This window comes from Vulpes lagopus, chromosome 9 (genome assembly GCF_018345385.1).
Source record: "Vulpes lagopus strain Blue_001 chromosome 9, ASM1834538v1, whole genome shotgun sequence".
NCBI lineage: Eukaryota > Metazoa > Chordata > Mammalia > Carnivora > Canidae > Vulpes > Vulpes lagopus.
In genome coordinates, this window is record NC_054832.1 from 25,586,934 (window position 1) to 25,600,880 (window position 13,947).

The 13,947-nt window shown below is 31.1% G+C and overlaps 1 protein-coding gene across 3 annotated transcripts in view; it reads left to right on the forward strand.

Annotated features, from left to right (window-relative positions):
* Window positions 1–13,947, forward strand: part of CSMD3 (CUB and Sushi multiple domains 3) — a 1,188,176-nt gene that overhangs the window by 873,301 nt on the left and 300,928 nt on the right. For all 3 annotated transcript variants that reach the window (XM_041769740.1, XM_041769741.1, XM_041769742.1), the window contains 3 exons: window positions 5,036–5,227; window positions 9,855–9,981; window positions 12,023–12,225. In XM_041769740.1, coding sequence (XP_041625674.1) covers window positions 5,036–5,227; window positions 9,855–9,981; window positions 12,023–12,225 — 522 coding nt within the window. The remainder of the gene's footprint in view (window positions 1–5,035; window positions 5,228–9,854; window positions 9,982–12,022; window positions 12,226–13,947) is intronic.

The following is a 13,947-nucleotide window of genomic DNA, read 5'->3' on the forward strand; positions in this document are numbered from 1 at the left end:
ACTCAGAACTTTATACATAGTATTTAGAGCATCAGCAATTAAAAAAAGAAAAAGGATTCTTTACCACATTTCATATTCCCCTAGTTGGAAACACATAGCAATCACTTCCACAAACTTTTGGTTGTTTAAATGTTTAACTTCTACATACTCAAAACTGAAAGGATTGTCTTTTTAAAGCATTCTTATAAAGTTTGTGGTTTCAGAGTTTAATATATTTCATAGAGTTTGACTAGTGAAGAATAAGTGTGTGCCTTTTTTTTTAATAGATTGACTAGTAAGAATAAAGGAATGTGTAGTCCTTTAATACTTTCTTCTCTTTATTCCTATTATTTTCTTCATATGTCTAAATCAAAGAGGATTATCACAGGTGTTGCACATATTGTGGACAATTTCCTACTTGCAAATACTATCATTTTTTTCCTGATTGCAAATTTTAAAGTGGCAAAGTTGACATTCTACTTTGTATACATCCTCATTTAAATATAAAGAATTCTAGAGGCACCTGGGTGGCTCAGTGGCTGAGCTTCTGCCTTGGGCTCAGAGCTTGATTCCAGGGTCCTGGGATTGGGTTCTAGCATCAGGCTCCCCGAAGGGAGTCTGCTTCTCCTTCTGCCTATGTCTCTGCCTCTCTCATGAATAAATAAAATCTTTAAAATATAAATAAATAAATAAATAAATAAATATAAATAAATAAATAAATAAATAAATAAATAAATAAATAAATAAAATTCTAAGATGAGACTTGTTCTTGCAAGATTCATAGCCTAAGTAGAATTAAATAATTGAACATTAAATATAATTCTTATATTCTACTAAAGTATTATTACTCAAATTCACCAAAGAATTCCATATGATGAAAATGATGGTAAAAGAATCTTCATTTATCTCTTTGCATTATTATTTAAAGTTTAAATTGTTTTTTTAATTTAATTTAAACTTCAAATTGTTTTTAGTTTCAGAATGGATATGATCCCTTACCATAGTTAGCAAACATGCTTTCTCAATTTCCTTATTAACAACCTTTCTCCTTATTTAACAATTTGGAAGTTCTTTCTTTTGGTCTGTACAATTACTATATATTCACTCAGCAATAAATACTCTGAAATGTATCTTTTTGCAATATTAAATACATATTTACATTTTAACTGAATTTCAAAAAAATAAAGCATATAAAGATCTTGTTTTAAATTCCATCAGAAATGCTGACTTACATTCAAAGACTGAGTTTTCAAATATTTATATTTGTAGGCCATGTGCCTTATTATATTAGTGTTCTACTGACTGATATTACCCCATGTGAATACACAGCTATCGCTCATAAATAAATTGCACAGAAATTATGTTGAGGTAGAAATTTAACCACTTATCTTTCAGTAGGCTAAGGCAGACGGTAAATAGCAGATTAGCAGATTTTGATAAAATCTTAGGACAAAATGTACTCTGGATCCCTACATGGAATAGTAATGTTTGCAGCATGTCCAAAAGGATACAAAAAAGTATAGCCTTTTTGTAGCAGGGCATAATTGGAAACAATGTAAATGCCCATCAGTTGGAAAACAAATAAATCAATTTTGGAGTATGTTTCTAATGGAATGCCACAGAGTAGTTAAATGAATAAAATGTATATGTGTGATGTGTATGTGTTTAAAGGTTAAAATATAATGCTGGGCAATAATACAGTCTCAGAAGAATTTTTAAAATACTTTTATAGTTTATAAAATGTAAAAATACTTGTGGGTCACCTGATTGGCTCAGTTGGTTAAGCGCATGACTTTGGCTCAGGTTATGATCTCAAGGTCCTGGGATCAAGCCCCATTTTCAGGGTCCCTACTCAGCAGGGAGTCTGCTTGTTGCTATCCCTCTGCCCCCTCCCCCCACATGTTCACTCTCGTTCTCTCTCTGTCAAATAATAAAATCTTAAAAAATGTATAAATACAAAACATACTATGTATTGTCTATAGGCATATAGATATGTGATAGAAATAAGTATGAGAATAATACACTATTTCAGAATATTTGCTAGCTCAGAAAAGAATTAGAAAGGAAACAAAGGAGCTTTAGCTTGTTTTATAATACTTATTTCTTAATAATATTATGTGAATATGAATCAATATGAATATTAATCTGAAAACTAATCTGAAATAATATTAATCTGAAGCAACTGTGATACTAGAATCTGATAGAGCCAGATAGTGAAGTTATGTTATCCTTTGTATTCTTTTGTGGGTTTCAAATAATGACTTAAAAATAAATTAGAAATCCTGATACTAATTGTGGCAGGAAAGGAATTAAATCCCAGTTCAAAAGTTATTCATTAAGTTGAAAGGATTTAGGTAATGGAGATTTTCAGTTCATTTTGTGCTCTAGAAATTTTCATTTCATCAGAGTATCAAGTTTCATGAGGAATGGTGAATATTTATAGTATATGTGATTTTTCATACACATTTTTATTTAATTGTCAGTTTCAAGAATTTGAGCTTTTCAATGAAAAGACTGGCAGCTGAATGTTTCTATAAAGATAAGACATATCTGAATATTTATGAATAAGCAACAATAATTCTACCAAATTGGACTAAATTATGTTTTGCTTTGTAGCTTATATACTATTGTCCATGTGCATTTTCATCTACAATGCAAAGTATTATAAATTATCTTAATTTACAAAAAAAATCTCCATTTTACCTCATCACCAGCAATTGCCAACCACATTTACAGAACATTCAAATTAAGGAAGGATGAATTTGGTAATAAACCTTGAAAAGAGAGGTTGATTTCCATTTTTATTTTGATAAATGGTATATGGTAAAACTCAGAAGTGGCTGCAATTTGAATGATAAACTGAATATTATGTCTGGTAAAAGACATGTAAACTTATAATTTTTTGAGCAAGGACACTCTATATGCACTATTAAGTATGCAGATCCATGCAAAGTAATGTGTTCTGGAAATGTAAAGTTACTGCTTCTGCCGTTATTGCTTCTGTGTTTGAAAGAGTGACTTGCTTGACCATGTATCCTTTATATCTCGCATATGTCGGGATTTGAGTAAACGACTCTAACTTCTTGTTTGGCTCTGTTTCTGAAGCTGTTTACATTTGCCTTATTTTAACATATTTTCGTCCAAATGGAACTATCACAAATTGATCCATACAGGATATTCCTGAAGATTTTTTTGTTTCATAAACATCAGTTTCTCTTCAACATTATTTTAGTTTATTTTTCAGTTGTCTCTTTGAGAAAATTGCCTCTAAAAATCCACATTCATTCACAAAAATGATTACTGTGCCAAAATTTGTGCTAGGAAGGCTCTGTGGAAAGAGAGGAAAAATGAAATAATTCCACCCTATAGAAAAAACAAAGAAAAGAAGCAAATAATTGCAAATAATGAAAATGTACAAAGTAATTCTATGAGTTAGCGGGAAAAAAATGGCTAAGGAAGAGAGTAGGGAAGCCTTTTTATGTTCTCTGAGAAGTAATGTATCCCTCAATTTACTGAATTATTATATATATTTAGGACTTTGAGATGTGCAAGTTCTAGTGATTTAATGTCTGTCTTGACATTCTAGGAAGTCAATGATGCAAATTAGTGATTTGACATATGTGAACTAATATATGCTTTTTGTTTTCTAGTTCAAATCTAGATTAATTTGATCAAGGATCTTTGCTTATAAAAGAGATGAGAATCTTTCTGTTTATCCTATGACGTACACATATAAAAGTTTGCTTTTTCTCCAACATTGCCTTGAAATCACAGATTTTCCTATCTCATGAGAATATTCACTATGGTCCTCTAGTCACATAAGCTATAACTGGTGTGAATCACACCTAATTATCTTTGGCACATTCATTTTATTATTTATCTTACATTTTTACACTTTGTAAAACATTAAACACAAGAACTCCATAGCTAAGGAGACTAGATTTTGATTACTACTATCACACTTGGTTTAAATTACAAAGTATCCTTTTCTAGTAATTTCAGAATCTTAATGGTGAATTTTGCCATGACTGTTAGGTTTTTAATATTTGTTTTTATTGACTTTATTCTGTATATGTACACAAGGTCTTCTGGATCTAGACAGATTAACAATTATAATTTAAGTAATGTAATAATAATAACAACACATAAACAAATACACTTCTCTAAGAGACAGATTAACCTCCCATGTCTCGAGTTATTATAACCTAGAGATGTCTGTAAGGTCCTGGGCCTCCTTCACTTCAACGTATAAACATAAACCTCCTCTCTGGAGTCAGGTAAAGCTCCCCAGCATTCTCTCACCACTGGTATAATTAGTCGTAAATTACCTTCTCCGGTGTTACTCTTACCTCAGGAAACCAAGTTTCTAGCAAAATTCATGCAGAAAGCCCAAACTCTGCTGAACACAAAAATGATTTCTTTGCACCAGAGAATGATAACATGTAACTTCGATTTGTTTTTGTTTTTGCTTTCCTGTGAGATATTTTTGAAAGCTATACTCTTTTGGAGAGGGTAGTATATAAAAATTCAGAGTTCTTTAATCTGAATACTATTATTATATTAACTCTTGAAAACTATACTTTCAATGTGAGACTATCATTGCCTTCCAATGCTATCAAAGTAAAGCACTCTACAGTTATGTTTGCAGTGGAAATACCTGTTAATTGGAGAGTTAAGGTTTCACATGTTGTTTGAATTTTAAAATTTTGATGGTATGATCCTAGTAGTCACATTGGTCAGAATTTATCATGCGCCATAATTCATTTGAAGTAAGCAAGAAACTTAGTGCTATAACAAGTTATGATATAGTTATCTAGATCATGGTATTGTTGCTAAATTTTAAAATTATAATCAATCAATCAATAAAATTACAACAAATTATAATTTTCAAAAAAAATTCTTTATTGTTGCCATATACTATCAAAATTAAACATTGTAAGAATAATACAACTAGGAAAAGTATGTAATTATATTAAAAACAGTAGAAGAAGATCTTATACAATTTTAAATCTTCCTGTTAAATGTTGCCTTTAATAATTTTGAATTCTTATCACAGGTTTTGAACTTTCACATTGTGAGGATCCTGGCATTCCACAATTTGGATACAAGATCAGTGACCAAGGCCACTTTGCTGGTAGCACTATTATTTATGGATGCAATCCAGGCTACACTCTTCATGGAAGTAGTCTTCTCAAGTGCATGACAGGGGAGAGAAGAGCATGGGACTATCCTCTGCCTTCCTGTATTGGTAGGATACTATTTTATATTTCCATAAATATTTCTTTAGAAGTGTTATCCACATAAAAGTTTTATCCACTTGTACCTTTTCAAATGATCTTATCTGTCCACCCAGAACTCATACCTTAAATCATGAAGTTAATGAGTTCATAGCTCAGATTTGTCAGAAGAAATTAATGGAAAGTGAAAGGGTCTTTTTCATGTACTCATCGATTAGTACTTTTTTTTTTTTTTTTTGTACAACATGAAAGGAGTTTCTCCTATCTTGACATAAAATTTGTACCTCCCTACAAAAATATGTTAAGATTCTTATCTTATCATACACATTTAAGGAATCGCATTGATTAGATTTGTTTTCATAAACAAAATTATCACCTGCCCTGGGGTCAAGTTAGATGAAAAAACAATGAGCTATTCTCAATAACTTCAAAGGCTTTCTTTTATAAATACTTTTTCAAAAATCTAAGTAAGAGCATAAGCTTTTCTTATGTGTATGTAGCATAACATAATTTACTAATTTTAATAAGAGGCAAGCACAATCAGATATATTGCCTACATGAAGCTAGAGAATTGATCCTGTTCTCATTGCACAGCTGGAGTGCTACCAATATATAGATCAATGAATGAATGACTGGGTATGTATGAGTAGGAACATGGACAGAAAAGTATTGATAAAGATGCTGGGGTTTTGCGGGGGGAGGGATTGTTCTGTTTTCTTTTCCTGCTGGAAAGATCAAATAGGTGTCAGGCTGGAATATTGGACCAGAAGAAAACATTTTAACAAAACACTGACTCCTTAATAGGTAACAAATGTGCAGCTACTCTTTAGCCATTCTTATTTCTTGATATTGATGGAGGCACAAATCCTTTCTGCATTAGGCCCATATGCATAAAATTGTACTAAACATAAAAAAGTAACCACTTTATTAAGTATAAATGATATCTAAATATTGCACATCCTTAATGCATATAAATTGATGTGTTTGGAAATTAACATGTTCCAAGTTCCAAACTTAAACGTTCCAAATTTCTGTCTTTGTTAGTTGATATGATTAACATAGGAATTTCCACAAAACTTGCTAGAAAGCAAGTAAAAAAAAAAAAAAAAAAAAAAAAAGGAAATTCCAGTAATTAAAGGCCTTGCAAATAATTGCATGGTGTTTTTGATGCCACAAGACCTCTTTTGGTTTATTGAAACATTGGTTCACATAGGAAGCAAACATGTTTTTATGTAACCAAAATGCAATCATAGGCCTTTCTTTTCAGATGGCATCTGATTTTAGATAGATTAGGAAAGTAATATCTGAAATAATAATCAACCTAAATTGGCAAAGCTTGGGATTCTGGAATATGACCAACGGTCAGCCCATTGGCATTAGTTATGAGAAAAATGTAGTACTGATTAATTCTTTCTAAGGTTGTATTCTTTGATGTGAATATGAAGTATATTTAGAAAAGCAATAAGGACTGCAATTGCACAAAACTATAAACTTGTAATCCTGATTTTCTATGCTGTCCTTAAAATCACAAAGCAATTTATGTTAAAAATTATATATTTTCTATATATGTTGAACCAAGCTAAAAACATTTTTCTTTTTAAAAGATTTTATGTAAACAAAAGGACATTTGGCTTGTGATCAGAAGATTTTAATTCTGTTCATAACCAAACAATGCACTTTATATTTACAAATCTCCAAAGTCAAAACTTTTTTTTTTTTTTTTCAAAGTCAAAACTTAAGGGATTTCAGGGCATCTGCCTGGCACAAGAGGTTGAGCATCTGACTCTTGGTTTCAGCTCAGGTCTGTGGTCTCAGGATCTTGAGATCCAGCCCTCTGAGGGCTTGGCTCAGAGTTCGCTTACAGTTTCTCTCTCCCTCTCCCTCTGACCCACTTCACCACTCCCTCTCTCTTTCTCTCTAAAATAAATAAATAAAGCGTTAAAAAAAAACAAACAAACAGCTTAGTGACTTGATACTGCTCAAGGCTTCATGAGAAAGGTAAACTTTTTTTTTCTATGTTTAATGACGGATTGTAAGGAATAACAGCTGAAAACAGTTGGATACATGATGTGTCACACTGATGATTTCCATGATAACAGAAAATGAAATTCTATTTTAGATGGTGTTCTCTACTGGCAACAATTAATAACTTTGCCACGTGGCGTAAGATCATAATTTTTTGTGCTCACTAACCTTAAATATCTATTCTGGCTATATATTTGCCTTTCTCAAATAAGAAACTTTTTCTCTATTATATGGATTATCTCTAGGTAATTATGTTTTTGAAGCTTATACATGGTTCAAATAATTTTTGAAACATCATGGCCAGGAGGATTTAACCTATATATCTTCTTTAAACAATATTTCATTTTTATATTGCAAACATAAGACTTCTGTTAGAATATGAACTCTAGAGCTATGGCATATCTCACTGGTTCATTTGAAGTCAAAATGCCAGGTAAAATTTGTAGAAAAGAAGTATGGAGAAAAAGATAATGTTTAAATTCAAGGTACAACACAGTACACAAAACTCCAGTTTGACCTTTAACTGATTAAAAATTAGTCTGGAGAAATGAAATATCAAATCTGTTCTCCTAGTAAATGTATACCATAATAGTGATAAGTTCTAAAGAAATTATGTAAAAACTTAGTTACATAGTGTAAGGTTATCCAACAAAATTTTTGTTAAAAAATGAGAAATATCTAAACAAGGGATAGAGACATCTCAAATATTGATATTTTATTATTTATATTAAAAATAACAAATTTGTTATTATAAATTAATGTTGCAATACAAAAAAAAATTGCTTAGTCCTCTATGACTCTGTGTATCTGTCAACATTCACCAGTGAAATAGGATCAGTAGAATATCTAAATCTAGATCAATTGATTGATTGATTGATCTAAGGGATTTATTTATTTTAAGGATTTGATTCTGATGTTGTGGGAACTGACAAGTCCAAAATCCATAGGGAAAGTCAAAAGGGTGGAAACTCAGGCAGATGTCAATGTTGCAATTTTGAAGGAGAATTTCTTTTTTCTTAGAAAACTCAGTTTTTGCTCTTAAGGCCTTCCAAATGACTAGATGAAGCCTACCCATATTACCAAAGGATAATTTATTTTACTAAATTCAACTAATTGTAGATGTTAACCACATCTATAAATACTTCCACATCAATACCCACATTAGTGTTTGATTGTATAACTGGGTCCTACAGCCTAACCACGTTGACACATTAATCATTAGAATGGAGTGAAATATAATATGTAAAAAAATCTTTGAAATAAATTTGTCTATGTTAATAGTGCCTATACATTTGAACCATTACATTCAGTTGTTATTAGGTCTCTTCCAAATGCTCAAAGTATGTCATTGACTGTCTTTGCTCCAATAATAAAAACAAAACAAAACAAAGCACCCCAAGAAGCTTAATTCAGCCATTGGATGTAAGATAGAAAGAGTACAGAGTACAAGAAAAACAATATAGAAGCACCTTCAGAGCAGTCTGGGTGTCTCAGCGGTTTAGCGACTGCCTTCAGTCCAGGATATGATCCTGGAGACCTAGGATCGAGTCCCAGGTCAGGCTTCCTGCATGGAGCCTGCTTCTCCCTCTGCCTGTGTCTCTGCCTCTCTCTCTCTCTCTCTCTCTCTCTCTCTCTCTCTCTGCGTCTCTTATGAATAAATAAATAGAATCTTAAAAAATAAAAAAAAAAGAAGCACCTTCATATATTTAAGCAAAAAGTAAAATGTTTTGTTTTTGTTTTTGTAGGAAATAATCTGGAGAAATTTCAAATGTATTATGTGTTAACAGAGCATTATTTTTGTTTCTAGGGTTTAAAGATGTAGGACAGTATGCCAACTGCAGCACAGTTTCTCTTGTCTTCAATACAGAGATCTCTTTCTAGATGATCTCTTTACTGACGTAAAACCTCTACAAACATCCCAATGTATAAAATAGCATTGAAATGGAAAGGAAATCCTCCAAAAGATTAAAAAATATATATATTGTATGACAATACTTAACATTTTTAATTTGATGAGTTTTATAAAATTTAGGAGCCCATTAAAGAAAACTAAACTAGATTTTACTGAAGTGAGAAATCTAATAAAAATGCCACTTTGACTTTTGGGAGGTTAAAAGGGAAAGAGTTTAGAGTGATTTAAAGGGGAATAAAAGGACAATGAAATTTAGAAGGCCTGAGGGACTGCAGTAAAGATTAGTTTTTCTCAGAGGTGGGGTAGCAAGATGATGAATTATTCAGACCACAACCAAGGAGCAGTGAGCAGCTTGCCATCTGTTTCCCCTTTTCAAATTATCATTATTTAATAACACATCTTAAAATCTTTGAATGCCTAAAGTTTGAGTATGTCTTTTTTTTATTCCGTAATTAGGTTAATTTTACTATATCTTTTATGTGACCTAACTTGAGACTTTGCTTTATTGTATAATATATTTTTGCTTCGATCAATACATTAATACATTAATCTGAGAAAATATGTACAAATGTCTTAAGATGAGGGATGATCAGTTCTTATTTTCCGTAAGGTGCAAATATAGATATATGAGAAATTCGTCAATTGCTTTGCAAAAAGATCGGCATTAAATCATGACTTAACTTCTAATTATTTTTCTATAGCTGAATGTGGAGGTCGTTTTAAAGGAGAATCGTCGGGAAGAATCTTATCTCCTGGTTATCCCTTCCCATATGACAATAATCTGCGTTGCATGTGGATGATTGAGGTAGATCCAGGAAACATTGTCAGGTAAATGGATTTTGTCTTCTCAAAATCACTAGGGAATCTGAAATTTCTGATCAGTGTCAATATATAACATCAAGCATCAAGATTTTTCAATGTTTTTAGCCTTGGCAATGAAGAATATGATTTTCATCTGTTTAAAGTTTGAAAAGTATCCAGAAGCATGCTTTCTTGTTTATGGGTCACCATCATAGCTCATATAAGCCCTAGAGGGAAGCTTTTCGCAGTTTTAATAGACCACAGAGATTAGGAATTTTTTTATGCTTGAGACTTTAATCTTTCAATTCTTCATGATTCAAGATGCCAAGTCCACCGTTTTGCTCAGAATACAAAGTTGTGCAGGCTACTATTGTAAGATCAGCTTCATGAACATTTGGAAGAAATAAGGGTAGAAGGGGAATCAATAATACTCTGTCTCCCTGGCTTTAGGCATATCTCTGGAGCATAAGCTCTCTGCCCCTTTCCTGCTGAGTTTAGTTAGGTGGCTCACAGTTCTTCACATTATCAGCCCTTAGATGAAAGGAGAACCATCACCTCCCAAAACAACACCAGTCAGATTTCCAAGGCTACCATATTCTCTAAGTCCTAGTTTAACTATTATGGTTATGACTGGGAGCAGATTAATAAATGAACAAGTAAAGCCTCCTCTTGGGACAAATCTGAGCTAATTGGTGTATTATCACTCCCAAAACAATGACTTTAAGAATTGCTGTTTTATATAACGAAATTTCAGACAGGTTTCTGGGTGATGAAGGTGGTTATAGAAAACAAATATTATTCTTCATATAACATGCTAAAAGGTACACTCCATGAATTGTTCAGTATGAACTGGTATATAACTTTTGCAAGGGAATTTGCGGGACTCAAAATAGCCTACCCCAGATCAGTCCTCAGACTGTTTTTCTTTAGCATAGATCATACATTGTTTTATTTAGTATTAGAATTAGCAAAATTGAAAATGTTAAAGTCAATAGAATTCTGGATTTTTTTTAAATTACAGAACAATATTTGATATTAAATTGCAACACCAATTTAAAGCGATAACTATTCACATATCAAAGATGAATGTGATATATGTAGAGAGAATTGAGCATGTTATAATAATTGGATTTCTAATTTTTGGCATTGGCCACAAAAAATATCAAACACTAATTTTGTCTAGATTAGATATAAAGCTGATTTAACATGAAACAGTTTCTTTGTTTGTTTTTTTCTACATTTGAGAGGGGTAGTGTTGGGTAGACATTACTTTTTATTTCACATTAAGAAACTTCCCTTTTAGATGACTGGGTGTAATTATAATGTTGAATTTTTTAGAAATACTTTTTCTGTATATCTTGAGATGTTCGTATAATTTATTTTCCTTAAACCTATCATTGTGATGAAATGCATTGATTGATTTTTTTAATATGAACTAATTCTTGCTTTCCTGGAATAAAGTTCATTTTGATTCTGATAAACAAACTTGAAATGTTGGTAAAAATACATACTATGATGTCAGAAAACTTAAGTTCAATTCATGACTTTGCTACCTTATGGGCAATTTTATTTAATCTGTCTCAACTCCATTCACCACGCTTATAGATTTTAGATAAAATACCTCCCTGCTTCACTGGGTCATTGTAACAATTTAACAAAGAAAATACATGTAATGCATTTTGCAGTGCCTGACTTGTACTAGATCCTCCATCAGTGCCTGGTGTGTATTCCATAAGTGTCACCTAATGTGGCCACAGTTAAAACTCATGAACACAGAAAAGAATGTATATCTGAAGTTTCTGTAATTTGCAAAGGTGAAATAATAGTACTTTCAATCATATTTTAGAAAACCAAATTATACTGTTCAAAAAATATGTATTAAGTTTATATGTGCTGTTTACATAGTTCATTTTTTATCTGATAGAATGAAAATATCTAATAAAATCAAAGACATATATTTGTTATATTCTTTATTTAAAACTGAATCCATGTTTACTTTTATTTTTATTTTTTTTAAACTGAATCTATTTTTAAAATAATCAAACAGAGAAATGTGGTTCTCCCACAGCCTACAGTTTCTTGCTTTTGATACGGAAGCATCACATGATATACTTCGAGTTTGGGATGGCCCACCAGAAAATGAGATGCTCCTAAAGGAAATTAGTGGATCTCTTATTCCTGAAGGAATCCATAGCACTCTCAACATAGTAACCATCCAGTTTGACACAGATTTTTATATCAGCAAATCTGGATTTGCAATTCAGTTTTCAAGTGAGTTATTTTTTTATTTCTTGAATGCACAAAAATAATGCTATTCAAATAGTAATTTAACGTTACTGCCCAAAGCTTTAATTTTAAGATTTTAATGATCCTAAATATTCTTATTTCTGGTCTTCCTTCATTTTCAGTTAAGGTAAAATATACTTGGACAAAAGAATGTAATTAACTTGGAATTGTTTAATTGTTGAGACCTCTCTACTGGCCAAACATTTTTTTTTAAAGTATAGGTGGTGTTCAAATAATTCAGCAAATGAAATGATTACATTAAAAAAGCTTGTAATTAAAAAAAAAAAGCTTGTAATTTTGATTTACCATGAAACTGTGTATTGCAAAATGTGAAATTTTTGTAGATAAGAAAGAAAATGAATACTTGCCATTACAAAAAAAAAGCAATCCTATATTTTTACTAATTTTGTTTCTCTTCTTTTAAAGACCTTAATTATATATTCCCAGATATCTTTGACAAAATATTTTAGATCTACTTTTAAATTAAAGACTTCCTATAACAATGAAATGTCATTCATCGTAAGTAATTATCAGTGTTCACGGTATTCCCCCCCCTTTTTTTTTCTTTCTATGGCACTGCTAAGTGGCTAAATATATGTTGTTTTATAAAAGGGATTTTTGCTTAGTGACTGGAGAAAATGAATAAAAACTTAAAAATTTTAATCGTTACATTTTTACTTTTATTGCCAATATACATTGCCTCCTTGAGAAAATTATCTAATGGATTTTCTAATTGTATAGTCTTTAAAAAAAAAAAAAAACCTATTAACAGAAACTTGTACAAATTTCTAAGATCATCTATGGAAAGCATGCAAACCGGTATTCCTGAATTCAAGTCCTGGCTCCTTACTAACTACTGAATTTGGGTACCTGATCTCATCATCTGAGGCTGAGTTTTCTAATTCACTTAGGTATAATAATGCTTATCTCATAATACGTTATTAGAATTTAACATGATCATGTGTGCACAGTATTTGGTATTAAGTATATAGCTCAGTGAACTATTATTACTATACGAGTAAATGTAAAATTGAAATCCTTTGAAAAAAAACAAAAACAAAAACAAAACAAAACCATAAGGAACTTTTGAAATTACTGTCCACAAAATATATTTCTTTTAGGTAAAGATCTGGTTAATAAAATTAAACATTTTGATGGACTTTTGGTTCATGGCACAGAGTTCTTTGACATATTTGACTAACATAAGTGCATTGTTTTGTACTTTGTAAATCAATCTTGTGTGAGAGGTGTAAATCAGTACAGAAGAGCCAATATCTATAAATTTATACTTTATCTTATGAGAAAAAGAAAAAAGGATGAAAAATGAAATTACCATGTAACTGGTGAACATAAATGGCTTCTAATTCTGAAACACCAGTTAAATATTATTCATATTTATATCTTCTATTTTTTACTTTTTATTTTTCTTTATATGAATATAGGAACAGTTTGTCAGTGATTGCTGTTCAACTTCAATTCTTTCTAATTACAGTTGGGCAACTAACAGTTCCCCTTTCCTTTACCTTAAATTAGTAACATATAATATTTTATATTTAAGTGGTTATTGTGATTCATTGTCAGACTTCATTCACGTGAAAAATTGCATTTAAAGCTAGTGTTTGTGAATGACAAGTTCATCTGCTTAATAGATACAGGCTGTTTTACATATGTTTCCAGGAATTTTTAATGCAGATTTGTCAGTGAAAT